Source organism: Rattus norvegicus, chromosome 13, assembly GCF_021556685.1.
Source record: "Rattus norvegicus strain SHRSP/BbbUtx chromosome 13, alternate assembly SHRSP_T2T, whole genome shotgun sequence".
Lineage (NCBI taxonomy): Eukaryota > Metazoa > Chordata > Mammalia > Rodentia > Muridae > Rattus > Rattus norvegicus.
The window spans coordinates 45,689,885-45,716,894 of NC_141546.1; the positions used below are offsets into that span (position 1 = coordinate 45,689,885).

At 47.9% G+C, this 27,010-nt stretch overlaps 1 protein-coding gene across 7 annotated transcripts; it reads left to right on the forward strand.

Moving 5' to 3' along the window:
* Rab7b (Rab7b, member RAS oncogene family) lies at positions 1 to 26,688 on the forward strand. 7 transcript variants are annotated; one of them, NM_001109328.2, is given in 6 exon segments: positions 30 to 129; positions 8,633 to 8,691; positions 9,363 to 9,489; positions 9,979 to 10,194; positions 18,304 to 18,429; positions 24,799 to 26,688. In NM_001109328.2, coding segments are annotated over 5 exon segments (600 nt in total). In that variant the 5' UTR covers positions 30 to 129; positions 8,633 to 8,638; the 3' UTR covers positions 24,877 to 26,688.
* Positions 26,689 to 27,010: the final 322 nt, after the last annotated feature.

Below are 27,010 nucleotides of genomic sequence, written 5' to 3' on the forward strand. Positions count from 1 at the left end.
AGAAACAGAGGAGGAAAACTCAGAGGGAAGTGGCCTCTCACCAAAACCGTTTACGTTCTCAATACTGGCCAGATTGAAACTGCCACTCAGGGAAGAGAGGCCCAGACCCAGAACTCCCACCTGTGTGAGGTGAGTGCCGTACAGCCAGTGGCTGTGAGGGGCCAGGCAGCCTATCTGTCCTTGCATGTGCCCATCTGTGCCGGAACTGTTTGTGTGTGGTGAAGAGAGGTCGAAATAGGGTGCAGAAACGAGGCTAAGAATCTGGCAGGTGCAGGGTTTTAACCCAGTACAAAGACCCTTGCACTGCAGAAAGTTCCTGGGTGTGGTAGAGAAAAGACTTCCCTGTCAATCACAGGGAGCTGGGGCCCAGCTTGGGAACCTGCAAGGGCAGCAAAACCAGACAAGACAGGCAGCTCAAAGGAGTCTGGCTGTCATTATGCCTCTAGACCTGCAGGGCCTGAAAGAAACCAGAGTCTTCCAAGAGGGCTAGGTCCTATGTATGGCATCTGGCAGCTCCTTGGCACATGGTGCCCTCTGGGATGAAGATTTGGGAGCTATCATCAGAGAAAGATGAGCTCCCAAAACGGGAAAATAGCCCTCTTGTTCTAATCCATGAGAATTTCTCCCAGTGAAGAGCAGTCGGAGATGAACTAGGATACTAACCTAGTTTGTTGTTGCTCAGTGTGTGTGTGTGTGTGTGTGTGTGTGTGTGTGTGTGTGTGTGTGTGTATGTGTGTGTGTGTCTGTGTGTGTGTCTGTGTCTGGTCTGTGTGTGTGTGTCTGGGTGTGTGTGTGTCTCTGTGTCTGTGTGTCTGGGTGTGTGTCTGGGTGTGTGTGTGTGTGTGTGTGTGTGTGTGTCTGGGTGTGTGTGTGTCTGTGTGTGTGTGTGTGTGCCTCTGTGTCTGTGTGTTTGGGTATGTGTGTGTGTGTGTGTGTGTGTGTGTGTGTGCCTCTGTGTCTGTGTGTTTGGGTATGTGTCTGGGTGTGTCTGTGTGTCTGTGTGTGTGTATGTTTGTGTGTGTGTCTGTGTCTGTGTGTGTTTGTCTATGTGTGTGTGTCTGGGTGTGTGTGTGTCTGAGTGTGTGTCTGTGTCTGTGTGTGTTTGTCTGTGTGTGTGTGTGTCTGGGTGTGTGTGTGTGTCTGAGTGTGTGTCTGTGTCTGTGTGTGTGTGTCTATGTCTGTGTATGTGACTGTGTCTGTGTGTGTGTGTCTGTGTGTGTGTGTGTCTGTGTGTGTGTGTGTGTGTTGTGTTATGTTTTCTGTGAATGAAAGGCATGCATACTTACCACGGCATATTTGTGGAGATCGGAGGATAGCTCCGTTGAGTTGATTTTCTCCTTCTACCCTTACATGGGTTCTGGCAAGTACCTTTCCTTGCTGAGCCATCTCGCTGGCCTACCAAGTAGTTTCGACTGCAGAATCTCTGGACTTATAATGGCATTTTATAAAATGCAAGCATTCTATAATTGGTAGGCATTGCTTATTGATAAAAAGAATTGTTCTGGGCTTATCGATCAGTCCCCCACTACAAAGATCTTATGCAGATAGTAGTTTGTGAGTATCCTTAGACATACTGTGCTTCTGCATAGCAGGTGTGCACTACATGGGTGTCTAGATACCTGGATGGGCGAATGAATGGATACATGCATAGAGAGGACACATGGATGGATATGTCACTCTTCAGAAAAGCTTCTGTATCTGCAGCATCAGTCACCATGCTTTGGGGACAGGTGTACAGAGAGATAAGAGGTGCTGTCTAGGGTACGGGTAGTCTACTTGGGGAAGCAGGAAAAACATCTCCCCAAAGAGCTTAAAGAATGAGAACCGGGAGCTCTGAGAGCAGCGTTGTGGGTGTGCTTTGTGGAGGAAGCAGGTTTAGACCTGCAAGGATGGCTGGGTGATGCAGACTGTCACGTGACAACTGGCAGGCAACAAAGCCTCCTGTGCCCCGAGAACACATCAAACAGAAAGCCTTATGCTCAGCCTGTGAGTTCACTGTTAGAATGAATAAAGTTCGGGGTGCAAAGGGGAGACGAGAAACCGTGGAGCAAGACTAGAAGCAGAGGAAAGACCGGACAGAGAAACTGGGACTGCTGCAAAACTCTCAGCTGCCCCTGTTCACTGGTCTCCCTGGCAACTTGCGTAGGACCTCATCCAGGACAAGTAAGGCAAGAGACTATGCTGGGTCTTGGCTGGAGCCAGTGGAATAGGGACGTGGGAAGGTAAAAGCTGAGATCCTCAAGGGTTCTTGTAGACTCGCCACAGGTCCAGGAGCTCTGCAGCAACACAGTCCTCCTTGCTTTGTAGAGAAGCAACGGGTGGGTCCCAGCTCTGGCTTGGAAGCGCTGTGGGGGTGGAGCTAGAGAAGAGGTGGTCCTGCCTGGAGTCCTGCTCTGTGTGGGCTGGGCTGGCTGGGCAGGTCCAGCATTCCGAGCCTGCTACTCACTGTTAAGTAACAGTGAAGATGACTCAGCCTTGTGGATAGGAAGATGCCTTGCTTCCCTCTTTGAAGCTCTGAGTCAGCCAGTGAAAAGAGGCCAAAAAGGACGTTGTAGCTACACCCAGCCAGGGGTGGAGGACATGGGAGGGAACCTCAGCTACTATCTGAAACCCTGGAGTAGGAGTCAAGAGAGCCCAGCTGTTGTCTGCTCCCAAACCAACTCCTCTGAACCAGACACTGGGCCAGCTCAGGTCACTCCCCGAATGGGAGATCAAGGCTATGTTTAGGTGTCAGATTCATCAAATGTTTGTCCTTTTTGGGTTCAGGGTATGGAAGTCTTTGGTGACTGCACATTTCCAAGGCACATCTGGAAAAGGCATCAGGACAGTGGAAGGGGTAGAGAAGTTATTAGGATCAGAAGAGGCAAGTAAAATCCAAGGGAAAGACCTCAGCCCCACCCCTAACACTCCCTCCCCTAGCATCTGGTGTTGCAGAGGAATTGAGCATTTGGGGGGGGGTGGCCCCTAGGAGAAACCTGACCCCAGGTGAGAGGAGCAAGCATTGAGGACATATCTGGCAAGTCCAGAGCTTGGATTGAGTGATACTGAGGTCCTGCAAGCACTATGCACCCTCGACATTGGTAGCTTAACAGCAGCCCTAGTGGATATGCTTACATCATCAAAAAGGGCAAGCACGTGCTTACATCATCAAAAAGGGCAGGCACTGCAAATCAGATCCCCGAGATCTGTTATCTGGATCTTTCCCAACGTCAAGATCTTATTATGCTATCATAAATATGACACATATGTCCCCTGTGCAGAGGAAGCCACAGCCCTAGGTGATGTCCATTTTATCCAGGAGGGAACAGAGACTTCAAAAATAGTAATACTCACAGCTCAAGGTCACAGATGGGTAGATTAGGGAAGAGAGAGGGTTCTGACCCCACCAGTCACAGTCATTGTCTGGCATGAGGCAGCCTCTCTCTCCCCAAAGTCACGGTGATTCATCCAAATAGGAAATCACACTCAGATGACTCTGGGAAAGCCATGAGGTCACATATGCTTTGCAAAGAGAGGTTAAGTCAGGGTAACACTGGGGGGAAAAAGAGGGGAGAGGTAGGTCTATTCTTTGATATTTTTAAATTACAGAAACTAAGATTGCAGAATTAATTTTTGAAATATATACCCTTAAGATGCAATGGAAACTCTCAGCCTCTCTTTTGCCTTTCCTCATCTCTTCCTAGATGGCATGTTTCTATCTGTGTTTCTGTCTGTCTGTCTCCAGGATACACATATGTAGGATTAGGCTCAGAGACGCACTCGACTCACTGATGCTTGGGATCAATCACATCCTGTCAAATGCTTAGATTCGGGGGCAGGGTCTAACTTAAATGATCAGCGTGTGTTTGTATGTCCTCACCTGACCCTTTTTAAAATGGCCTTGTGTTTCAGAATATCTATGGATTGATTGGCATGTGTGTAGAACGTCTGGCATTAAAAGAGGCTATGAATTTGAGAGGGGGTATGGCAAGGTCGGAACATGGGAAGGGTTGGAGGGGAGATACAGGGGTAGGGGAAATGGTATAAATATAGTACACATATTTGAAAGTTTTAACTAATTTAATTTTCAAAAAGAAAGTGTGCTATTGGTGGAGATTCAGGGAGAGCAAATATGTGCTCTGAGGGGGCCTCAAAGGGTCAAGCTATGTTAGTTTCATTAATCTTTACTTGATAGGCATAGTCTCTCAGCACAGTGGCACACTTTTATGGTCCTAGATACTTGGGCATCTGAGGCATGGAATTGCTGATTTGAAGTCAGCCTGGGCAATGACATGAGACTACACCTCAAAAAGGTGTGAAAGTGCGGCTCTGTGACAGAGTGTTTGCCTAGCAGGCTCCAGGCTTCAATCACCTTTCTAATATAAAACAAACTGCCAGGTTGGAGAGATGGCTCAGTGGTTAAGAGCACTGACTGCTCTTCCAGAGGTCCTGAGTTCAATCCCCAGCAACCACATGGTGGCTCACAACCATCTCTAATGAGAGCTGATGCCCTCTTCTGGTGTGTCTGAATACAGCAACACTATACTCAGACCAAAAAAATAAGTAAATCTTTTTTAAAAAACTGCTTAGTGTATTAGTACCTCATTTGCGCTTGTTACATGTCTCATGGTTATGACAACATGCCTGACTAACACATTTAAGGAAATGGGGGCTTATTTAGACTCCCCTTTTGAGAAAGCAAACCATCGTGACTGGGAAAAGCATGGTAGCAGGAGCACGGGGCCGCTCCTTGCACTGCGTCTGCAGCCAGGAAGCAGAGAGGAGCACTGGTGCTCAGTTTGCAATTCAGCCTGGGATCCTAGGCCATGGAACGGTGTGTCCATGCTTAGGGTGTATTTTCCTGCCTCAGTTACCTCAGTCAGAAACTCACTCCCAGATGTGCACAGAGGTTTGTCTCCCAGGTGATGCTGGATCCTGTCAAACAGGAGATCAGTATCAGCCATCAATGCAGTCTATAGAACTAGGCCTGGATCTAAATCTCAGCTCCAACCCATGCTCTCCCACTACAGGTTGTGTGTTGTTAGGGATCCCTAAATTAGCTCCTGGAAACCTCTAGTTCTTAGTAAAACAGAGATAATAATAGTGCCAACCTCATAAATATTTTGTGTGCACTAAAATAACTAACACTCTAAAACCTTAACGCTCATAAGAAACCTCAATTTGTGCCAGTAAATATATCAAAACAATGCATCAAGCACAATAGCACACTAATTCGATTAACGCACGCATGTGCTATTAATTTGCATGTCTTCAAAACTCTCAGCAGAGTATCTGACCAATAAATGTCGGCATAGTCCATTTCCTCCACCTCCACATTAGATGTGTCCACTAAGTGCAAGTCCTCACACACAGCAACCCCAGGTCCCTCGCTCTAATAGAACCTCTTCATCCCTCTGGCTGCCTTTTCCCAATCCACCTAAGGCTTTGTTGAACACACCAATCTGGTACACAGACACCAGGACTCCAAACTCTGGTGATCAGAAGGCACCAGGACACAGAGGAGCTTTCAGTGGCCTCCATCCTAGCTCATACGTTTACTATAGCGTGGTGTTGCGTGAGTTATGAGTGGCTCTCCCGACCCCCAACACACACACACACACACACACACACACACACACACACACACACTCACACACACACCTTGTGTCGGTAAGGACGGAGGCCTTGTTCAAGTTAGGCCAGCACTGCAGTAGGACTGAGCGATCACCCATTGGGATAACTGTTCTCTGAGCCCTGTTTGCACTCACCTCAGAGCTATGGTGAGAGCAGTGTGCTGCACATAGTGTGGTGCAACCCACACAGGCGCTCAACTGCTGCTGTCTCATCTTCTGCCTCCATTTGGAAACTCTAAGGCCTTCTAAGACGTTGTGGGGGGTCTTTTAAGTTAAATTGACACACTGTACCAAAGTGTTTGGAAACAGTGTTTTGTTGCTCTGGGGTTGGGGGAGGCTTCCAAAGAGATAACTGACGCCCCTTTCAGAGACTTCTCAGCCACTTCTTGATTGCTTGCCTTTGTGAGCAGCAACATTGTTGCAGTATATCAGCCCAGGTTAGTATCTTTAGTTCCCGGCCTCCACATCCCTGGGAGATGGAGAATTTTTGCTAAGTACCTAGAATAATGGATGGATGGATGGATGGACGGAATGTAATAGTCATAGTCGACCTCAATCTCGCTTCCTCTCCTGAAGCAAATCAATCACCCTTTGCATTCTCTCTCCCCAGAATTTTATTTCATTCTCTCCTAGGAAATATCACCACACCACATGCCTCACTTCTTCAGGCCCGCCATGTTGTCAGCATCATTTTCTAGTGTTACTCAGTCCCTGTTCCTTTTTTCCTGGTGTTTCCTAGGGAAAGTCCTTTGCTTTTCATCTTAGATGATCTCAGTGCCAAGTCCAGGGCTTTCTCATATTCTATTCACAGGAAATGGGTGCATTTGTTTATGTTCAGCAGTACATACATTAATTAATTGGATTTAGCTATTTTACAATGTATACATTTTTTATTTCATGGGATCTGTACATATGGTGCCCGGCCAGCAATCACAAAGCCCCCAACGTTGAAAAATAATAGTGCAATTGTGATATTAGTTGATGCTTAGATGATCTTGCACATGTAATTTAGCAACAACTTTTCACTCAGATCATAGAGCATGAACATTTCCCCCCCACATATAATAAAATGCCCAAATACTCTGCTCCATTGACTAGTAAGAGATTCATCATCCATCGTGTGTCCTCGCCTAAGTACCTCATCACTGCTGGGTATTAATAAGCAATACTGGAATGACAGTCTTAAAAATAAAAGTCTTTGCTCTGCACAACAGTGCAGGTATGAGGAAACCATGGTGAGGTCCTGGCTCTGGCTGCCACCAAGGGGCATGTCTGGGTCCATGGCCCTGCTGCAGCTGGAGTCTGTGTTGATGTCTGTGGCCCAAGTTGCCATCAAAGTCCAAGGGGTGTCGATGGTCTGGGCTGTCACAAGAGACCATCTTTGGGCCATGCTGTTGTGGGGAGGGGCATGCTAATCTGAGTCACATGCACTGCCACCTGAGGCCATGGGACATCTGGGGCCAGGCCTCTGGCAGGTGCCATGTCTCAGTCCATGGTCCTACAGTAGCCAGGCTCTGTGTTGATGTCCCATGCCATGCAGATGTCTCTGGTCTAGACTACTGCCTGAGGCACCATGCTGAGCTGGCCTCGCTCCTCACCTAGGCAGCACAGCAGAGCTGATCCTGACATCAGGGGAGCTGGTTACCAACCTCAAAGTCATGAGAGTGGAAGAGCTGGGTCCACGCCTGGCTTCAGTACTCAGGAGAGCAGGCCTTGCACCTTACTTGAGCAGTACTGTAGCGCTGACTCTGGTCAAAGGTGTGCAGGTGAGCTACACCAAGAGCATGAGCATGGGAAAGCTGACCCTGCCCCACAGTGACTCTGGTATTGGGTGAACTAGTTGGAACAGGACTGGAAAGCTTGTCCTAGTGGTTCTGGCACAGAAGAGTTGGCAGGCTGACCAACTTAGCTACCTTTCAGGTCCAGATCAAGGGCTTTGAGTTTGGCCAACCCCAAAATCTGCCCCATGATCTGCTGGAGCATGTGAGAGGGCCAGTCCTGCAGATCCAAAGCTGCAGGATCTCCATGAGACAGGGCAACTACAGGATATCCGAGAGGAGTCCATGTGAGGATCAAATATAGACAGCACAGCAGAAACCAGAGGCCTCGGAATAGACCAAGGACTCACTGCAATGAATATTTGCAAGTAAAAATGTGTGGACAAATGGGTATACCGTGGGACACACAGTAACATACCGCATCTTCCTTGACACCATTTTCTTTTTTATTCCATCCCATTTTCCTTTTCTTTTGCAGGGTAGGTTGCAAGGACGGAGGGTGGATACAAAGGGATGGGGGAGATGAATGGAATTGGGGTGCATGGTGTAAAATTCACGAAGACTCAATAAAATGGTGGAAAGGGAAAAAGAAGTATTTGCTCAAGTTTCTGGTGATTTCTGTAGAAAAATCGCTAGAAGTAGAGGTCAGAGCTATTTTGAGGCTCGCCACACAGACTGCCAAGTAGCTTTCCAGTAATGTGTACCAATTCCATCCCCTTCCAGCTGCAGCAAAGAGCCTATGGTTGGCAAGTGCCGCACGCTTTGGCTGGGGGAGGGGTTCTTGTCCATCCAAAGCCTCCAGGCAGTCGTGACAATGAATCCCTTGTCCTGCCCAGCCCATCCCCTCTCCCGACGCTGGCCTCCATTCCTGGTTCTAGGCTGTGTTGTGTGAGGTCTCTGTTCAGATCTGTCCTGTCCTTTGGTACTCTGGGCTACCTCCCGGAGCAGGACTGGAAGAACTGAAGGGTGAGTGAGCTGCCCGGCTTGGAGCCTTGGCAAGGGAAAGTAGAGGGAGGAGGGAGGGGTGTACAGGGAGCTGAGTCATGTGTGCTTCAGGACCTTAGCAAGATCCTGGCAAAGCAGAGGAAGACAGAGCTCACGGGATGCTGGATGCTATTGCTAGGGTATAGTAGTGGAAGACACTTGAGGGAAGGCTGCAGTGACCGAGTATGGGAGGCTTAGTTTCTGTGACAATGGCTACGAGCACCGGCCAGTGTGAACATGACTTCTGTTTCCCCACAGGCCCTCATGAATCCCCGAAAGAAAGTGGACTTGAAACTTATCATTGTTGGTGCACTTGGGTAAGCCAAGCCTGGCTGCTGGGTGTTTGCTGGAGAAGAGCCTCACCTGCGAGTGTTAAGACTGTGCTCTCACCTCCAAGGGACCCTGTCTGAGTCAGAGTGACCACAGAATTGCATCTTATTACTCCAAGGAAGGGAGCTTAGCTGAAAGTAGCCAGCAACAAGTTCTTGGTTTGGGTCCAGCTCTGAATTAACTGGCTATGTAGCCCCTCCTCATCTCTGGATCCTTCTACATCTTACTGCACCCTACAAAAACCTACACACTGTTGTGGGATGCCTAACCTTATCCCAAACTGCTCATTTTGGTTGGTTTCTATTTTAGAAACTATTTCATCCTTTGCTCCCCCAAAGGGTGGTCTCTAGACTATCCATACTAGAAATTCAGAATTTGGGCAATTCTCTGAGCAGTCTAACCCCAACCTAAGGTATGCACTGTTGTTCTTCTATGTCTATTCCTACCCTGAGTCACTCATGTATCAAAGCCCTTTCTTTCTTAAGCTCAGAGAGAGAGAGAGAGAGAGAGAGAGAGAGAGAGAGAGAGAGAGAGAACAAGACTTCAGTTCAGGGGGTGGTAATGTCCTGAGAATGGGATAGAATGGGATAGGAGTGTGTGTGTGTGTGTGTGTGTTTATAGGTATGAGTTTACACATGTGTGGAATTTTTTTCCTCAGTGTGGGAAAGACCTCTCTCCTTCATCAATATGTACACAAGACATTTTTTGAGGAATACCAGACCACACTGGGGGCCAGCATCCTCTCCAAAATTATCATACTGGATGACACAACTTTGAAGCTGCAGGTGAGCAGTGCCCTCTGTCTCTTTACTACACACATGCCTGAAAATCCCATGCTGTGTTGGGTCTCATGTACACAGCAACATATACTAGAAGCTCAGAGGATCTGGAAAGAGATAAGCAAAGTACATGGGATAACCTGAGCTAACCCTAGTCTCTTCACTGGGGCATAGACACACCTACTTGTTTATTTACTATAGCAGAAGTAAACAGTATAACAAGATCAGGTGACCTACAAAGCCAAAAACATAGTTACTGTTGGGAGCTGGGCTAATAACCCCTACCCTGATAAACTAGAGGAAAAGTGAGAGCTAAGGGCTGTGGTAGAGTTGGGGGAGGAGGAAGGGGTAAGAGTGCAGTGCCTGGGTGTGGAAGGACACTTACACTAGGATTTTCCCCATCCAGAAATGAGGGCTTTCGCATGATACAACCTTGCTGGGCTTCCCTTCAGCCACTCACCAGAGCCCCAATGGGGCGCTGCTCTTCCCCTCCAGATCTGGGACACAGGTGGTCAAGAGCGGTTCCGCTCAATGGTATCAACATTCTACAAAGGTTCCGATGGCTGTATCCTGGCATTTGATGTTACTGATCCAGAGTCCTTTGAAGCCCTGGATATCTGGAGGGATGATGTCCTGGCAAAGATCGTCCCTATGGAGCAGTCATATCCCATGGTGGTGCTGGGCAACAAAATCGATCTGGAAGATAGGAAGGTACTGTTCATTCATTCATTCATTCATTCACTCACTCACTCACTCAACAAACTGTACGAAACAGCTGCATATCCCAATATCCCATGCTGTGTTGGGTCTCATGTACGATGCTGACAGAGTTCTTGCCTCAAGAAATCTACAGTCTAATAGTGACAATTATGGTACAATGTGGCAAAAGCAATGACAGTTATAAATTTTGGAGATTTGGAGATCACAGGGAAAGGCCATCTAAGTCCAGAAGTGGGTTCTAGGCTATAGAAGCATTATGACTCCATTGGGAGCCAGAGAGTTAAAACCTCAGAGGAGCCAAGAGTCAGATCTTGGTGGAATTTGATTTCATCTTCGAACAGTATTTCTGCCTGAAGTTACACAGGGATCTAAAGGTATCAATTCTTGGATACGTTTGCTAGGCAACTAATCATTTTTCACTAAGTTATACATACCCATGATAGCCAATGAGGCCTTTGACAACTGGTCTACCCCATGACTACAGTGATCCACCTGTATAGGTCATAGCCATCACAGGGCTGTTGAGTGGAAAGTTCTTTAACCTTTACTTGCAAACAGAAAAGGAATAGTGATTGTCTTGACTTGTAATGCATGACACAAAAGTATTTTGTGCTGATCAAAGCCCAAAGAGTACCTAAAGGAGCTGTTAGATCATCATTCCTCATGGAAAACCATGATGGGAGTCATCGTACCAGAACTCTGTTTTCACAATCCTTCAAACAGAAAACCTCAGGAGAATTGACCCAAAACTTAGTACCATGAAGTATGGAGCAGACAGGAGGAGGGAGGGAGACAGAAGGGGTGCTTCCAGGTGTCCCCACCTGCAGAGAAGCAAGATCCCTGTTCAGAGAGGACATGTTTAGTCTGGGTGTCCAGAATCTGAGAAGCTTGGAGGACAACCTCAAGCAGCTAGGGAACCTACAAGTTTGGGGATACCTAAGAACAAAACCTCAGGGGAGAAGTGTGGGCTGAGAACAAGTCTTCAGCTCCGTGTGGCCAGCTCAAGTCAGACACTCAGTGTTAGTCAGACATCCTGTCTTAGACAGTAATCCAAGTCTCTGTTTCTTTCCTCACAGGGCCAGCTTCGTTATTAGCTTTACAAGTCCACACTCCCCATCTGCTTAGGTCAGATAGGAGCTTTGGGGTATAGTCCTGTCTGGAGTGAAGTAGGAAGCAGGAAGAAGGAGAAGTGGTCAGGGAGCGGGACAGTTCTTGTTTTGTGGGTCTCCCTTGGTGCAGCTTTCTTCATGTTCTTGGGCCTGGCACATGTGGTAAGGTTCCTCTTTTGGGAGCCATGCCTTCGGGTCTCTCAGACTCTCTAAGTAACATTTCAGTGTGCTTTACAGTATACACTGCTTTCTTCCTTAGCTCCAATCAGTCCTCTTAGGAGCTCCAACCTTGCTGCTCCTCTATGGAACATACTCATGCCTTCTGATCATGTTCTAAGGAGCCAGTTCTCTCTCCACCTCATGATCTTTCACCATGGAACCCTGAGGTATATGCAGACCCTAGCCTTTCATGTCTACCAAGCTCTAGAGGCCATCTGTTAGCAACCAACCTCAAGGCCCTCTTCCAGCTGACTCCTATGGGAGGCAGAAATAGTTACAGCACAGATTTCTCCAAGGAGTCTTACCCAATCCTTCCTTCTTAGCCTTCTGTGTTCATGCTGTGGGCATTGGTGTTATCTAAGCAACTCTTCATCATGAGCCGTTGGAAATACACATGGTCTTATGGCCACCCCACTGCACACCTGAAGTCTATCAGATTACAATACTGAGATCCAACATCCATTTTAACATCTCCTTTCATATACCTGTATGTCAAGATGAGGGTGTTCAAGAGAAGGAGGCCAGAGCTTTCTCAGTGAAGTAAGAGGTGCCACTGTCCAGTGGTGACAAAGTCAAAAAGGAGGCTTAAGAATCCTGGCAAAGGTTGGCTACTTAGAATCTCTCTAGCTGTTATAGATTCCAAATGAGTACAACTTAGGGTCGGATTCTGATTACTTGGGTAATTGAATCCAAACACCAGAGGATGAGATTGTGGAGGACAATGACAAGAGGTGACATAACACAGAGGGCTTAGCTGAAGGGAGGAGGCTGGGAGCTTAGGTAGCATCTGTGGAATGTGTTTCAACAGTGCTGCTGGAGTAAATGCTAGTACATGCAGGGACCTGGGACTGAAACCTTTCCAAGTTGGAGGATCAAAGGGTAGGAGGGCTCTGAGGAAACCTGGAGGAAATGGGGCGGGGCAGTTATTAGAGCATCAGTTACTGGAGAGCAGTGTAGGATGGGTGTGCAGAATTTGGAAAGAGAGGAAAACTGTGGTGGAAGAGAGGAAGGCCTGTTTTGTGTTTGGATCTGCTTCTGTGAAGAAGAAGAAGATGGAAAAGCGGAGAGGTTGATAGCAGAAAAAAAAGTTCTGGCTACTCTGAGTAGTGGCAGTCGTGTGCTGATGGAGAAGGGAGGCAGACTGCAAGTGTTCAATAAATAACGGATGCCTGGCTGGGTGTAGAGTAGGTCATGGCTCATAGGATAGGTTTGAGCCAAGCCCCAGGGGTTGAGTTTTGCTTTAGACAAGAATAAGGGACTGGAAGAAGCAACAAGGTACCAGGCAAGCCAAACCCCTCCATCATCTGTGGGAATGACCACAGTGGAGATGGTAAACTGGAGATGGAGACCCAGGGAAAAGCCATGGCCATCAAATGGGGCGGATAAAAGATGGTTTGGATAAAGGAAGTTTGGAGGGAGGTGGCCTAGTAGGAACCAGATGTACTGAACAATAATGAAATGAGTTCAGGGAAGTAAGGAGGAAGAAGTGGAAAGAGAGACTTAACACAACATGGATATTGTTAAAGCCAAAACTGAGCGGGGAAGTTCCTGCACTCAGCTCTCTTCACTCTGGTGCTGAGCTAGCAAAGAGTTTGTCAACCCCTGTTTGGGATGAGGAAAATGAAGACTAGTCAAATGACAGTATCTAGGAAGCCTGCAGTCATGGACACAGAGCCGAGGGGTGGGCAAAATCCCATTCAGAACCCTGGCTGAATCAGCCACCCATGGTCCACCATGCTCCCTGCATGCCCTGGGTCCACTCCAACCTCTTCTATGCCATGGCAACCGGAAGATGTGTTCCCTTAGACTATTTGAGAATAAGGGAAATGTTGTAATTGTATCCTCCTTAATACCACTAAAGGACAGGCCTGGAAAAGACAGTAGTGTTTCCTATTTATCAAAGGAATATATGTATTTAAAAATACACTGCTAGATTAGGAGAGGAGGAAATTCTGGACCCCAGTAGTGGTCACTCAAGAGCAGGCATGTACGTCATGCTCTGAATTGTATGTGTAAATGAAACTACAATGTTAGCTCTTATGTGGTGTACATTTTGCTGTGAGAAATACACGCATACATATGCCAACATATGTCTACAGCCAGAACGATTTTAAAGAAATTACTGGCTCACCTTTGTTTAAAAACCCCTCCTGCAGAAGCCAATAGTGGGGGAAACTTAGCTCATGAGAAAGGGGCTGTTAACATTTCAGCCGCAAGGGATTTACTCTTGGGAGTGTGAATGCTTTGCTCCACAATCAGGGGGGTGAGTTCTGACCTACAACCAACTGGGATCAGAATGGCGTCTTCTAAAATAGTCTCTGTTGTTCTTGGAGATTCGCTAAGTAGTTTCAGATAAGCCAATTCTTTGAAAGCTTTACTCATTTCTATTTTATGTATATGGAATATTTTGCTTAGATGCATGTAAGGGCACCACGTGTATGCAGAAGAGGCATCGGATGCCCTGGAACTGGAGTTATAGTCAGTCACTGAGCTGCCCTGTGGGTGCTGGGAACCAAACCCAGGTCTTCCGCAAGAGGAACTGCTGAACCATCTCTCTGGCCCCCAGACGTGCTAATTTTAAATCTATACAGCAATATTTTCAATATATGTAAGACAGAAAAGCATCACAATTAATATTATGCAAACTGGAGTCAGCATGATGGTTCAGCAGTAAAGACACTTGCCCAGGGCCTGACGCCTGGAATTTCATGCCTGGGACACATTGATGGGAAAAGAGCATTAACTCCTACAACTTGTCTCTGATGTCCGTGTGTGTGTGTGTGTGTGTGTGTGTGTGTGTGTGTGTACGATTTTAAAGAAATTACTGGCTCACCTTTGTTTACACACACGTACACACAATGTAAAATGAATAAATAAATGTAAACAAATGTTTAGAATGTAGCCTAGCCTTTGTCAAAATGGGCAGAACCAAAATGTGACCAAAAGTAACACTATGTCTCAAGGTACCACATCTTAGATTTACTTTCAAAGTCCTCTGAGCTTAAGTTATAAATAACTATTATGCTATAAAGAACTATTACTCTTAACATAAAAGATAAGATGATCTTCAAAGTCATCAACTCACAGGTGCCATTGGCAGAGAAAACTAAAAGTGCTGTCTGATGGCTTCTCTCCTAGACAGCCCTCTCTAGGGGCAGGGGCTGGGGACCCAGAAAGAAGTGGCTTGGTGCACAGTCTCAACCGATGCCCTCGAGATTCTGTTCAGTCATTTTTGAGACCAATCAGCAGGGTGGCAGATAAGATAAATGCAGGTCTCACCAGGCAGACGCCAAGGTCACTGTCTACTGCAAGGGAAGGGACAGCAGAGCTGTGTCTGTGTCTGTAGTTATGGCCATGGCCATGTCTGTGTCTGTGTCTGTGGCCGTGGCCGTGGCCATGGCCGTGTCTGTGTCTGTGTCTGTGGCCGTGTCTGTGTCTGTGTCTGTGTCTGTGTCTGTGGCTGTGGCTGTGTCTGTGTCTGTGTCTGTGGCCGTGTCCGTGTCCGTGGCTGTGGCTGTGTCTGTGGCTGTGGCTGTGTCTGTGTCTGTGGCCGTGGCCGTGTCTGTGGCCGTGGCCATGGCCATGGCCGTGTCTGTGGCTGTGGCTGCAGCTGAGGGCATGTTTTCCACGCTCTCTCAGTGATCAGTCAGCCTTTGACACAGTCTGGGGCTGATATTAAAAGTGTCCCCTGCAGACTGCAGCCTAGAGAAAGGGTTAACTTTACACTCACTTCACTGCTGACAGTAACCGATGAGTGCTACATAACTTAGATGCAGTTAGATAGTCAGGGTCTGGGGAGGTGGGAGCTAGAGTGGACTGGACATAAGGAAGTGCACGTCTAGACTTTGCCCTCAAAGACTTTAAAAGATTCATAGCGCCTTGAGTACCCAGGATGCTGGCGGTGTTAACATCTAATGACTATTTAAAGATGCCATCCAGGCGTAAGGTATTAATATCCAGTGATTATTTACCTGTCACTACTACAGACATCTCAAGTGTCCCGCTAAACCAGCCGTTCTCAACCTGTGGGTCGCGACCATCGGAAAACATGTATTTCTGATGCTCTTAGGAACTGAGACACTGATCGGTGGCAAAATTGCAGTTATGAGGTAGCAGTAAGATTGAATTTATGGTTGGAGGTTCCTTCGACCATTCGAAATGTGTGTTTTCAGATGATCATAACCCACAGGTTCAGAACCACTGCTCTAAACAGTCAAGGATTTACCCTCAGGTTGAAGAGTCTTCGTGGCTTACCAGTTACAGGAGGAAGCATTCCTCGTCAACACTGGGGTCCCTCTTCCCAAAGGAAGGAGAAAACCTTAGGCATCAGAGGCCAACACTGAGGCCTAGACATTCTTGCTCAGCTGAGCACAGTCTTTAAGTCGCAAGCCTCACAATGGCAGCGTGGTGCTGGTGGACAATGGAGGCACTGTGGAAAGAAGACATGAGCTAGTGGGCATTCCTGTCAGTGCTGAGACCAGGAGAGCAAGAACCAGAGACAGTGGACGGCAATGGGACTCTCCATCTCAGTCAGACGGGTGTTCCCAGAACCTGCAAGCAATGAGGAGACAGTGTGACGAAGGGTGGCCTTTGGTCTCCCCAACCTGCCCCGTGTTCTAGGAAAGGGGGCAAATGATCCTTTCTCCCTCCCGGAGAAACAGCTTGATTCTCTTAAATACATTTAAATAACCTTTAAAGTACCAGCCACAGCATATATAAGCTACATGGTAATCTCCCCCTCAAAATAACTAATGAGAAATCACACTCTGGTGTGGGTCACCCTCTCAGAGTAATTCAGAACATACCCAGTAGCCACAAACTGCATCCAGTTGTTGGCACTTGGGAGTAACGCCGTCTCTCAGCTGGCTCACATATACAGGCTGAGAAGTCAAAGGTCCCGAGCCCAAGCTGAAGGGACCTACAGTCTCACAGGGTGACAGCAAAGAACAAGATTCTTACATAGAGTCCTTCAGCAGCAATTCAGATGCCAGGGGAATGTGTAGCCGGGCCTGTATCCATGCTCTCCCTTTCCTGAGCTGTGCAATCCAGGGCATGTTTCTGAACCTCTCTGAGCCTCAGTATTCCTGCCTATAAAGTTGAGCCAATAGCTTCCATCTCATAGTATGTGTCTGGCAGGGATGCTGTTAGGTGAGTTGACATGTGATAAAGTGCCTAATATAGAGTCTGACCACTGGCTAACCTTCTCACTGTTCAGGGCTCTATCCTGTTTCCTCTATTCGGGGACTAGAGCCCTCCTGCATGGATCTGCTCAGGCAGCATGGAGGCAGAGAGGAAGCTCTCTGTTCCCACCCTGCCTGTTCTATGTCTGATGGGGTCATCTCCTTTAGAGGGACTGAAGGAGGAGCCAGTGTTGAGAGGAAGCTTTTAGCCAGATCTTAGGAAGCCAGCGAGTTAAGTAGGATCTAATTCTGCCAGGTCCATGTCCAAATCCTGCCCTGGCTGTGTATCCTGGGAAAAAGTAATTCTCCAGGACAGTGCTTCTCAACCTTCCTAATGCTGCAACTCTCTAAATACAGTTCCTCATGTTGGAGTGACCCCCCCATCATAAAATTATTTTCATTGCTACTTCATAACTATAATTTTGCTACTGTCGTGAATCATAATGTAAATATCTAATTTTCCAATGATTATAGGTGGCCTCTATGAAATGGTCATTCAACTACAAAGGGTCACGACCCACAGGTTGAGAACCACCACTCCAGGAGGCCCTCATCTATAAAATAACACTAGCAACACCCACCTCACAGATTCATGTTAAGAACTGAAGAAAAAAAATAGGGCTGGAGAAGATGGCTCAGAGGTTAAGAGCACTGGCTGCTCTTCCAGAGGTCCTGAGTTCAATTCCCAACAACTCCACGGTGGCTCACAACCATCTGTAATGAGATCTGGTGCCCTCTTCTGGCCTGCAGGGATGTATATGCAGACATACATGCTGTATACATAATAAGTAAATAAGTTGTTTTTAAAATCCGAAAAGATAAAATATGAAGCTACAGACACAGGAAAGGCCCTCAGTCATCAAGAGAGGCAGCGGCCATGTGGTATGATCATGGAGCTGGGGAGATGGTAGGAAGCAAGGGCGATGGTAACAAGAAATGGAAGAGAATGGGATGAGGGGTGCTCAAAACCTGAGGGTGGCCTCACTTCCTGACAAACCACTCTTAGTCCCACAAAAGAGAGATTTACTCCCTTGGGCGCTGACCCCTTTTTAATCCTTTCTTCTTAAAATGCATATGCTGTGTAGGGCTCAGGCATATGTGCATGTGTGCATGTGTGCATGTGTGCATGTTGAGGAAGGAGTATGTGCCTACGGATGTGCAGAGGCCAAGGTGGCCATCAGCTGTCCTTCTCTATCATGAATGTCCTTATTCCCTTGAGACAGAGTCTGTCATTGCACCCAAAGGTTGCCATGTCTGTGAGGCTGACTGGCCAGTGACCTCTCAGGATCCGCCTGTCTCTGGCCCACAGCACTGGGCCTCTCTGGTCATACCCGGGTGTTGGGGATTTGAACTCAGGCCCTCATACTTGGGCAGTGAATGCTCTTACCCACTGAGCTATCTTCCTAGTGCTATGTCCGTCCTTGGCCTAATCTCCCTCTGAGGCCTCACCGCCTTTACTCAGCACCATCACCGTGCGGAGCAGTTTCAACATGAGTTCTGGAGGGAACAACCCACAATGAAGCCACAGCTGCAGCAAAGACAGTGGCCATGGTAACAGCCATGCAGAAACGGTGATCCTTTCTCTCCCTCAGGTGCCCCAGGAGGTGGCCCGTGAATGGTGTAAAGAGAAGGACATGCCATACTTTGAAGTTAGTGCGAAGAATGACATCAATGTGGTGCAGGCCTTTGAGGTTCTGGCCAGCCGGGCTCTGTTGAGGGTGAGTGATGCAGTAGTGGAACCAGTCAGAACTGCCCTAGGCGGGATCCTCAGGATCTTCCAAAGGAGAAAATGCGGGCGTAGATAAGGGCATGGAGAGGATAGGAGTTCTCATTGTCTTCATTATTCGGTAGTTGAATGGGCTTAGCAATTCTGGTGCCACAGAAGCCAGAGGTGTAAGTACCTGGGAGTAAGCGCTTAGTTGGTTTTGCAGTCTGGCCAGCTACCACAGTCCCTTGTTACTGATTGATGCTGGTCGTAGGTGCTGCAGTAGAGAGAGGCGCTCACCAAGATGCTAAGCCTTCATTTTTCTGAAGGAGCAGAAGGGTACAGCCTCTTGAAGAAGGCTGTCACCCAGCCAGCTCACTCCAGTTACTTTATTCAAATATTATACAAGGTTAATTGGGGCTGGGAAAGGTTCCAACTATCAACGTTGCCTTGCCCTTGCTGCCTGTGTGAGCAGACAACCCACATGGATCTCGGTCCCTTTTGACCATAGCTGGCCATAATCAAAAGTAAGAACTCCAGGTTTGCCAGCAGTGTCTTAGGATCAAGATTAGTGCATCTGTAAGCACCAAGTGCAGACCTTGTAGACAGAGAACATTTTTTCAAGGGTCAAATAGTCTCATAACAACTTCTCAGCCTCTACTGATTGGCCCAAACATAGCAAAGGCTTGGCTGAAACATTTCACTCAAAGCCAGACACAAATGTCTTACTATACACATCACTCCATCTTCCCGCATTTTTTGTTTTAAGCAGATCTGCAAGGGATAACAATTATTGTTGGAGAATGATGGAGTTACACAGTAAACGTGGCCTTTGTCTATCTAGTTGTCTATCATTCTATGCAAATAAATACACTTCAAAGCCAATAAAGTTGTCACCACAAAGAGAATTATAAAAATCACGAGAGCAAGAAACTTAGCAAAATGATTCATGGGATGAAATGAAGTTACACCATCCACAAGACATACTATGATGTTCGTCCCTGCTCTAGTAGGCAGCTTCTTTGAAAAATGCTTCTACGGTTTCTTGCTGCAAATCCTAGATCATTTGAGAAGAATTAGGACGACCTAACAAATGCATTTTAACCTTCTCCCAGTCATACTTGCTGTCATTGACCCTTTCAATGTCACTTGATCCCTTAATAGTTCTAATTGACCTCCAGTGAGTATTTCAGCTCGTCTCAATACTCCTCTGTCATCAACTGTTTCCCTGTCTATCTTGTTATCGAGTCCAAAGTTCATAAGAATGCATACACCAGTCTTTAACAACTTCAGCAGTTCGAACTGCTTTATGAGGGGAACTCTAGCTGTGACAGCTAATGCGACGATTCCTAGGACCTCGGTGATTATCCTTCCACCATCCTCTGAGTCCTTAATATTCTTTCAGCAAGCTTCCACACGAGTGTCACCACAGGTGAGTCTTGCCATGGTCTTGACGGTCTCACTGGCTTGCTGGTCTTGCTCTGAGAATATATTCACCTTCAAACGCAAAGACATACTAGCGTCGACACAGTTATGAAGGGTACAGCATGTGCATGTGAGGCTATAATCATTAGGGTACTTTTATAATCATTAAGGTCTTTTCAGTAACACCTTGTGGAGTGTCTAAGAGCTTCCGTCCTGTGCCTCACACTGGAGATTCTAATTCAGTGGAGATTTCAGAAGTGATCTCTAGGCCAGTCCTCACGGCGGGATAGAAGTCTCTTGGGACCAAGCATTCGTTTAGTCGAGTGGAATCCACAGCCTATAGGAGTTGCTGACAGCCTCTCATCAGACAGATGAATAGATCCAGGTGCTTCAATATGATGGCTTTAAAAGCTTGTGTAGAGCGCAGCATGTGTGCCCAACATTGTCCAGGCAGCAAAGGTAACCACCGTCAGAGCAGTGATTTGAAATGGAGAAAACGAACAAGGGTGCTTAAGAGACTAGAGGCATCCTGTAGGTGGAAATGGGTGCCCTCACCGTGGGTGACCTACTGACTTGCATGACCCATGCTGTCCTGAAGAGAATGCCTCAAGACCCTGTCGGTAAAGACAGGCAGCCTTTGCCTCCAGCAGCTGCACAGGGGCTAAGTTAAGAGTTTTCTCAGTTCACGTGGCCCAGCCTGGACCTCAGGTCAGCCTTCAGCCCTCACTGCTTCCTGTGAAGGAACAGCAGAGAGTAGCAAGGGCTGTAAGCATGGCTTTGCCACACAGTCAGGAACGCTGGCTCCTAACATGCAGGTGAGCGTGCCTGTACCATTAGCCAAGACAGCTTATCACAACTTACCAGGATTGTGTGGTACAATTATGGCTAAACAGTCGGTTGCATGGAATCTTCCACAGCCCACTGCCAGTGTGTATATGTGGTTATCATACGTCCCTCCCAATTTGGGAGTTAAAGCACAACCTTCCTACTGTTACATTTTAATCACGTGAGGCCATTAGCAGGTGGCAATTGTCTGCTTGTTCCTGTTAAAATCCTTTCTCTGCAAATAAAAGGAGCTTGGTGACCTCATCACAGTTCCTGATCCTCGTACAGGAAACTGAACTGAGGCCCGGACGTCACAGGCACGGTGGCTGCAGACAGATGGATCTCGATAAAGTCCTGTCCTGGTAGCTTCAGATGCATACCTGTCAAAACATTCGACTGATCCGTGCCTCAGTTTCCCTACCTATAAAATGAAAACAATCCCATCCCATAAACACATCCTGAGCTGCCATGAGAGGGCTCATGATAGGGTCTCATTGCAGTCAGGCTCAGGGGTGTGGAAGTCAAGCCTTAGCTCTTCCTCCCTGCCCCATGATCCCAAGAATAAGACTCAGACTCAAAATATATTTACAGATACCTTGGCCATACCTAGGCTCTTCTCTGACTAGATATAACTTAACGTTTCCGATTTATTCTAGCCTACATTCTGCCCCATGTGCTCAGGTTCCACCCGTCCATCTCTTCACATCTTCCCAGCGAATCTTCCGCCTGGCTCTATCCCAGAATCCTTTTTGCTTCCCAGATGTCCCACCTCTATTTCCTGCTTAAGCCATAGGCCATCGGCTTTTTAATTGACAGGTGTTGCATCCACACAACACACAAGATATTCTCTCTCCACAGGAATGTGACACCTGAGGGCAACAGAGTGAAGCCGGAGACTGTAGTGAAGGTGGGGTGACTCGGAGGCAGCTGGAGGCAAGGGGAACAAGGCGGCCATGTTTCAGAGGCAGCGTGTTTAGAAAGTGTTTGCAGGTAGATTCGGCAGGTCTTTGGAGATGTGGGGAAGAAGGAAAGAAGGGCAGAGATCCGTGGCCCGGGCTTCAATTCATTGGGGCTCGTGCAAGAAGTCAGCTATGAGTTTAGTTTACGAGAGAAGAAGATGCGGTGTTGAAGAGGATGAGGTCAGCGGACAATAGGGGTGGTAAAGCCAGCAAGGCTTCTGAGGCTATGGCGGGTCACAGGAGGTGAGACTCAACACTGAAGAGCCAGGGCTTCCAGCAGGTGGCGCTGGGGTGTCCATCGTGCTCAGGTGCCCAGGACACTGGTGCCCAATAGGGCACATCTTTCAGCAGTGTATATGCACTTAGAATTAGAAATTTCCCACCAACATGTTATAGGATGGAATGTAAAATCCACATGGATTTTAATAAACATCTTTACATGTTTGCAAACATATTTTGGCATTCCCTCCAACGATCTGGCCCTTCTTTTTATTTCTTCTTCTTCTTCTTCTTCTTCTTCTTCTTCTTCTTCTTCTTCTTCTTCTTCTTCTTCTTCTTCTTCTTCTTCTTCTTCTCCTCCTCCTCCTCCTCCTCCTCCTCCTCCTCCTCCTCCTTCTCCTCCTCCTCCTCCTTCTTCTTTTTCTCCTTCTCCTCCTCCTCCTCCTCCTCCTCCTCCTCCTCCTCCTCCTCCTTCTTCTTTTTCTCCTTCTCCTCCTCCTCCTCCTCCTTCTTCTTTTTCTCCTTCTCCTCCTCCTCCTACCCTCTCCTTCTTCTCCTCCTCCTCCTCTTCTTCTTCTCCTCCACTTCTTTTTCTCCTCCTCCTCTTCCTCCTCCTCCTCTTCCTCTTCTTCTTGTCTTCTTCCTGTTGTTGTTATTATTGTTGTTGTTACTTATTAAATCTTTTTACAGTCCAATCATTATCCCCCTCCAGGTCTGGCCTCTGACTGTTCCTCATCCCATTCCTCCCCCCTCCAGCCCCACCCCTGTCTCCAAGAGGCTGTCACCACCCCACACCCCCACCTCACCAAACTGAGGTTAGGTGCATCTTCTCTCAATGAGGCCAGACCAGCAGTCCTCTTCTGTATATGTGTTGGGGGTCTCAGAGCAACTCATGTATGCTGCCTGAGACCTGGCCCTTCTCAGAGGGGTCGTGTGCTCCTTCACACCAATCCTGGAGCTCAGAGGAGGTAAACAGAGAGTTGCCATTGCAGGAAGGAGGGAACCTTGGGCTGCGGGGAGGTGGGGAGGGTTGTGCTCTGCAGAAGCCTGCTTCTACCTCTATTCACTGTGTGTGACTTTACACAACTCATGTATCCTTTCTTAGCTGACCAGCATCAACAATGTCTTATGAGATTTTTTTTTGTGAGTATTTTACATAACACTGTACAGAGAAGGCATTTAATTAAAGATGGCTGCTGTGGACAGAAACCGTGCATAGGGGTTTTCAGGAGGCGAGCAGAATGCCGCAGAGTGGTTGGGCTCACCGGGTGACAAAGTGACACCAGTGAACAAGGACATCAAACTGGGATATGGGGACATTCCTGGAGCTCCCGTGAGGGCAGACTTCTACCTCACACAACCCCAAGCACGGGTTCTTCCTATTTAAATACGCATCCTAATTTAAAATTCTAATAATTCAAATGCACTTGCTAAGAAATGGTCAGTGCCCATCACATGAGGTAACTAAGGGCAGCTGATGCTTTGCTGGCCCTGAGACCCTATAAGAGGGGTCTGAGAAATGCTTTGGGAAGGAAGATTGCCCCTTGGGTGTCTTCGGGGACCACTATTATTGAAGTGCAGCAGGGCAGGCCTGATAACCTGATAACAATTTCTGAGGTCACATTCATGGTTACATTTGGCTGACAATTACCAGCTAGGAGCCTGACCTGCACCTAGGTGCTGTGGAGAAAATAAAAGTCAGAGGCATGGCCCTGTCCCTGGAGTAGCCATGGAAAGGTGACTTGAGACAGGCTTCCGTGTACAGTTCCGTCTAGCACGCAGGAGGTCTGTATTCGAACCAGTGTCGCCCAGCCTTGAGCGCACGGAGTTGGTGTACTCTCGCCCTCACACGCCCTCCTACATACAGCACCGGCTGCAGATGGAGCACCGCACTGTAGCCACAGCAGGGAAGAACCTGGTACCTTTAAGAAGAAACCTTTCCGGGTAGAGAGATGGCTCAGTGGTTTACAGCACTCTCTGCTCTTCTAGAGGACCCGTGTTTGATTCCTAGTGCCCATGTCAGGCCAGTCACAAGCATCTGCAGTGCTAGGTCCAGGGGATCTGACACCCCCTGACCTCTGACCTCTGACCTCTGACCTCTTTGAGAACCATTACTCCTATGCACACACCCACAGGTAAACTCACACCGTTACACATAATATAAACTCAGAAGCAGCAGCAGCTACCTGTCTGTCTGTGGGACCCATGACCTTATCACCTGTAACCCTAATACCCAGGCAGAGGCAGGGAGATTGAGATTCCCAATGATGGGGGGATCCTAACTTCTAAAAAAAGAAACAAAAAAGGAAGTTCATTTCCTTGAAGAACTCCCGGCCTTTCCTGAAGCCAAGGGATAGAGGCTCTTAGGAAGGGAGTCTGGTGGGCACCCAGGGGCTTGTTAGATGGTGAGGGCCGACCCTGGCTGTTTGTAGTAACAGGAGCTTGGATCGTTTGGTGGAGGGGAAGAAAGTTGGCTTGGAGATGCTGAACTGGTAAGGCAAGTCTCCCTACACCTGGTGGGGACAGAGTGACAGCTGGGCTCCCCCAGACGCCCAGCAAGAAGAGCAGGGAAGGCCTGGGACACAGAGAACGTTGTGGGTATTGAAATGTTTGTGGGACAAGTATCTACCAAGGATGAGAGGTTACCTGTCATCTCTGCCCGAGCCCATGTATCACCTCAGTTGTCCCTTCTGGGGAATGGGAAGCTATGAGACCTGGCTGAAAGTCAGGCCCAAGCTCCTAAAATCCTTCCTCTGAAATACTCTGGACTCCTGGGAAGAGGCAGGGCAGAGAGGGAAAGGGAGAGAAGGTAGGAAGGCAAGGGTTTCCCATCTGGTTCTCAGTGTCCCAACAATATCACAGAAAGAAGACAGAATGCCCAGTGACCCGGCCCACTGACTGTCAGGGCTCTCTAGACCTCAGGCTGTAAATACTGACTCCTGTCTCCTCCCCAGTACCAAGGCATCGCCGAGAATCACCTTGCAGACTCCATCAAGCTCTCTCCGGGCCAACCGAGGAGCAAATGCTGCTGATCCTGGACCCCCTCCTTCCAGACTCCTGATGCTCAATCCCTCAAGCCCGTAGTCAGCGAGGAGACTGAGCCACTGCAGCAGGAGAGACTGTCGCAAGGCAAACCCTGGCTCCAGAGAAATCATGGGAGTCTTGATGACTCAAGCTTTTCTTTCTCCTCTCCTCCAACACAATCCTGCGCGTCTCTGGAGACAAGCCTCTCCCTTGAGCACTGAGGAGCTTTGGATGGAAATGCACCTCTGACTCCCTCAGCAGCCAGGACACGGACCGCTCCTGACAGGCAGAAGCCTACAGGCCTGAGACTTCCCACGGCTTCTTCCAAGGAGAGCTGAGGGAGCAAGATAAAACCAGTTGTTCCTGCTTCCTGGGTGTTCAAACGGCTTCCATAACTGACCAGGCCTCAGTGTGCCCTCTGCCAAATGAGAGCTCCCCAGGTTCCCCATATCCCAATGTGAGTTGAGGACCATAAACTCCATTTAAATCTCACTCACTGGTGTGGCCACACACGTTTACTCCTTCGGCAAGCATTTTGTTGCCTTCTACGTATGGTGCGTTGATGTCTGGAAACACACAAAACAGGCAGGAGTCCTGGCCTCCCAGAGGCACACCTGGAGACAGAGGGACAGACAGCAGGCCACCAGCAGGACAGAGGACAGCAATGAGGTGCTATTTTAAACAAAGGGGCCAAGCAGGCTTCCCTGTGATGTGACAGTTGGGCTGACAGTTACAGTGCAAGCTACAGGAGTCAGGAGAGGGAGCAGCAAGGCCAAGGCCCTGAGGCATTAGACAGCTACTTTCCATGTGAAAGCTCTTTCCCTGAGGACTCAAAGCTGCTGCCAGTGATATCCTGTTCCCAGAAGGTGCATTGAGCATTTGATGACTGGCCACTAGGGGGCAGAAGTGTCCTCAACTTCCAGGCCAGGGAGTCTGGGGATACTTGAAAAGCTGGTGTTTCTGTCAAGAAAATGGCTGAAACATGTCCCCAGGCTGTAGGAATGTCAGACCTGGGCTAGTTGGGTAAAAAAACAAACAAACAAACAAACAAAAAACAAAACAAAACAAAACAAAACAAAAAAAAAACCTTCAGGATACTTGATTCAGGGAACAAATCAAAATCAGTAACAGATCCCAGAGCAAGCTACGTAGAGAGATATGGATTCTGTGTCCTGTACATTTCAAAGCTAGAACCTGGTTTTTTTTTTCTTCTGGCTTCACACAGCACAGATAGGTTGGCCCATTCTAAAAATGGTAGACGGGATGAACTTTCAGGATCTACAATGGTCAGGTTCATACCTCATGCCTACCAGACATTCCTGTCTCCACAGAAGTCTTCTTTTCTGAGTTCCGAGCAGATCAGAGGTATTCATCTCTAGGAAGCAACTGACCCCAAAGATTTCACTGAGAGGCAGGTGGTCAGGGGGCACCAAGCGGAGGTCCTGGGGTCCCTGTCTGTCCCCACCTAGCTCTGAAGGATAAAGCAACTCCCCATGGGCAGTGGTCACAGGAACAGTGAGCCCTGTGTCCCTCAGAGATGAATGATTTGTTCCTGTCATACACAGGTGTGGCTCTCCTGGAAGTCAGACGGTGGAGGGATGTGTGGTATGGGGGAGGGGGGAGGGGGGAGAGTTCAGCACCACAATGAACACAAGAACCATATTTAAAGGTACACAACAAATAGTGTTTCCTGTTTTTAATCCTTTGTGGGACAATAGTCCCCCTTGGTCTGTGATGCCAGTCTCAGTTACCCGTGGGTCAACTGTGGACCAAAAATATTAAGTAGCAAATCCCAGAAATAAATAACTTATAACTTTCAACGTGTGTGTCACTTGAAGTAGTGTGGTGAGCTCCTAAGCCATCCTACCAGGCCAGTCACTCCTCCCCCTCTATGCGGGGCATCTAACCCGGCAGTTACTTTGTAGCCGTCTCAGATGTATCAACCGCCATCATTCCAAATGCCTCTATTAATAGCAACCTAAAGTTATGCCACAGTGCCCTTGTCACTATCTCATTGCCCAGATATGCCATCAGCCCATGTTGTCACAAGAGGATAAGGCTGAGAACAGTACAGTAGTTTTGAAATATGCATTTATACCCTTTTATTGCTTGTACAGACTCATAGTCATCTATCATCATATT

Bases quoted from the DNA above. Each gene is read 5' to 3' on its own strand.
- Rab7b (XM_087581449.1), top strand. From the start codon at position 8,639: ATGAATCCCCGAAAGAAAGTGGACTTGAAACTTATCATTGTTGGTGCA. The intron at 9,490-9,978 runs GTGAGCAGTGCC...CTTCCCCTCCAG, and splicing joins ACACAACTTTGAAGCTGCAG to ATCTGGGACACAGGTGGTCA. The intron at 10,195-18,303 runs GTACTGTTCATT...TCTCTCCCTCAG, and splicing joins TCGATCTGGAAGATAGGAAG to GTGCCCCAGGAGGTGGCCCG.